Source organism: Vollenhovia emeryi, unplaced genomic scaffold (genome assembly GCF_000949405.1).
Source record: "Vollenhovia emeryi isolate VEMERY1.0 unplaced genomic scaffold, V.emery_V1.0 DF946470.1, whole genome shotgun sequence".
In the NCBI taxonomy this organism is placed as follows: Eukaryota; Metazoa; Arthropoda; class Insecta; order Hymenoptera; family Formicidae; genus Vollenhovia; species Vollenhovia emeryi.
Genome location: NW_011959896.1, coordinates 1 through 1,894, shown reverse-complemented (window position 1 = coordinate 1,894; position 1,894 = coordinate 1). Strand labels below are relative to the sequence as shown.

The 1,894-nt window shown below is 53.5% G+C and overlaps 1 protein-coding gene across 1 annotated transcript; it reads right to left on the bottom strand.

The window, feature by feature from the left end:
- Nucleotides 1–228: 228 nt before the first annotated feature.
- Nucleotides 229–696, bottom strand: LOC105559650 (proline-rich receptor-like protein kinase PERK2). Its single transcript, XM_012008120.1, has one exon. The coding sequence runs from the start codon at nt 694–696 to the stop codon at nt 229–231; it is 468 nt and encodes a 155-aa protein (XP_011863510.1).
- Nucleotides 697–1,894: the final 1,198 nt, after the last annotated feature.

The following is a 1,894-nucleotide window of genomic DNA, read 5'->3' as shown; positions in this document are numbered from 1 at the left end:
TCTTTAATATGTTCTTATACATGTGTTACGTCCGATTTTTACGGAGACGCGTGTCTCGGAGGGAGACGAGGCGAAATGAGAGAATAGGTTGGGTGGTTGGTAGAATGAGTAGAACATCTGAGAAGGAACTAAGTTATGTATTACAAAGGAACAATTTTTTTATATACACGCGCAAGGGGGAGAGAGAGAGATGACACAAAAACAAAAAGGAAGAAGAAAAAGGCTAATTTAGCGCGGGCATGTCCTTCTTCCGAGGTTGGTTCCTGGGCTGCTGTACAAGTCGGACCTTCCGGGAAGGGCCTCTATCCGCACGATGCAGGGTCGCGTCGTGCGCGGGGCCAGGCTTCGCTGGGGGGCCTTCGGTTCCGGTGTGGGCCTCTTCGTCGCGTCCTCTTGAGGCGCAGGAGGCGCTCTGCCCAGGCTGGCCGTTGGAGGCCTAGGCGCTGGAGTAATGGGAGGGCGCGGAGCCCACGTTCTGGCCGGGCACGGGTCCGGAGGCCCGTACGGTGGTGGGAGATGTGGGTGGCTGGGGGCAAGCGGACGGTTTGTTGGAGAAGGGGGATGAAGAGGGAGCGCGGGTTTACAAGGCTCTGTTGGCCTATCGAAAATCCTGGGGTCAAAGACCCCAGGGGTAGCGTACGCTCGTGCTAATCGCCTGAGCTGGACCTTGCGTCCAGCTCGTCGCGACCTGCCCATGTCTGGGCGTGCCTGCGGGAAGCATCTTGAATTAGGCGTGTTATAAAGTGGGGGAAGCAATGCATGCTGTTAGTCATGATGGTGGCTAACGCTAATTTATTATTAATTAGTATAGATCCCTTAAATAGGCACCCAGAGAAAGATAACTGTGTCTAAATCGCGGGGGAGGAAGTGAAAGTGAAACTTCAGATGCTGTCGTTTTAGTAGAATGCTCAGATGGATTTTTCGATTATGATAATCGATTCATTGCCGTCATCATTGCACTCTTGGCAACTTCTGATTCATTTTATTGTAGTAGGGAGACCCGAGAGTGAGTACTTTGACTGCGGTTAACGTTAATCTGCAAATGGAACGCGTAAGTGGCAAATCAAAAATAATTACGTAACTACTTCATTGCACCAAACGAAATAACTAGAGTTCATAACAATTAGCACGTAAGATCGGTAAATTTCGCTGTGTGCCCATCTTAGTGTGAGATTCCGTCTGTTCGAGGGGACTCTGTGAAATTGCCCCTGGACGACTGGGAACTGAGGTTGGTTACGACGGAGAAGGTGCCCCTTTCTTTTGCGGGGTTCAGACCAGATGAATGGTGTCGACGACGTGGAGGATGTCTGTGAGGACTGGCGGCTCAATGCCAGTTCGAGGTAGGGTGATGATTTCCCGCCGGAGGAACGCCGTTGGCGGCGCGCAACCAGAGGTGGAGAACCGGAGGAACGCCGAGGGCGGCGCGCAACCAGGGGTGGAGAACCGGAGGAACGCCGAGGGCGGCGCGCAACCAGAGGTGGAGAACCGGAGGAACGCCGATGTCGGCGCGCAACCGGACGGAGAACCGGAGGAACGCCGATGGCGGCGCGCAACCGGAGGCGGAGGATCGGAGGAACGCCGATGAAGGCGCGCAACCGCAGATGGGAAATCGGAGGAACGCCAGTATAAAGGCGCGCAACCGCAGGTCGGAATAAGAAAATGAAAAAGAGACAGCTAGACAGAGACAGGAATATCGGTAGAGGTAAAGAGGGAGAGAGAGAGAGATATATATAGATGAGCGTCGTCGTCGAGGAGGTGGTATCCTGGTGGTCGTTGTCGTGGGCCACAGAGTTTGCACACGCGGTAGAATCTCGCACTAACAGGATGCCGACTTAGCCTATGGTGACCGTTAGTTACGCACTTAACTTACGTCTAGGATCGCGATGTGGCTTAT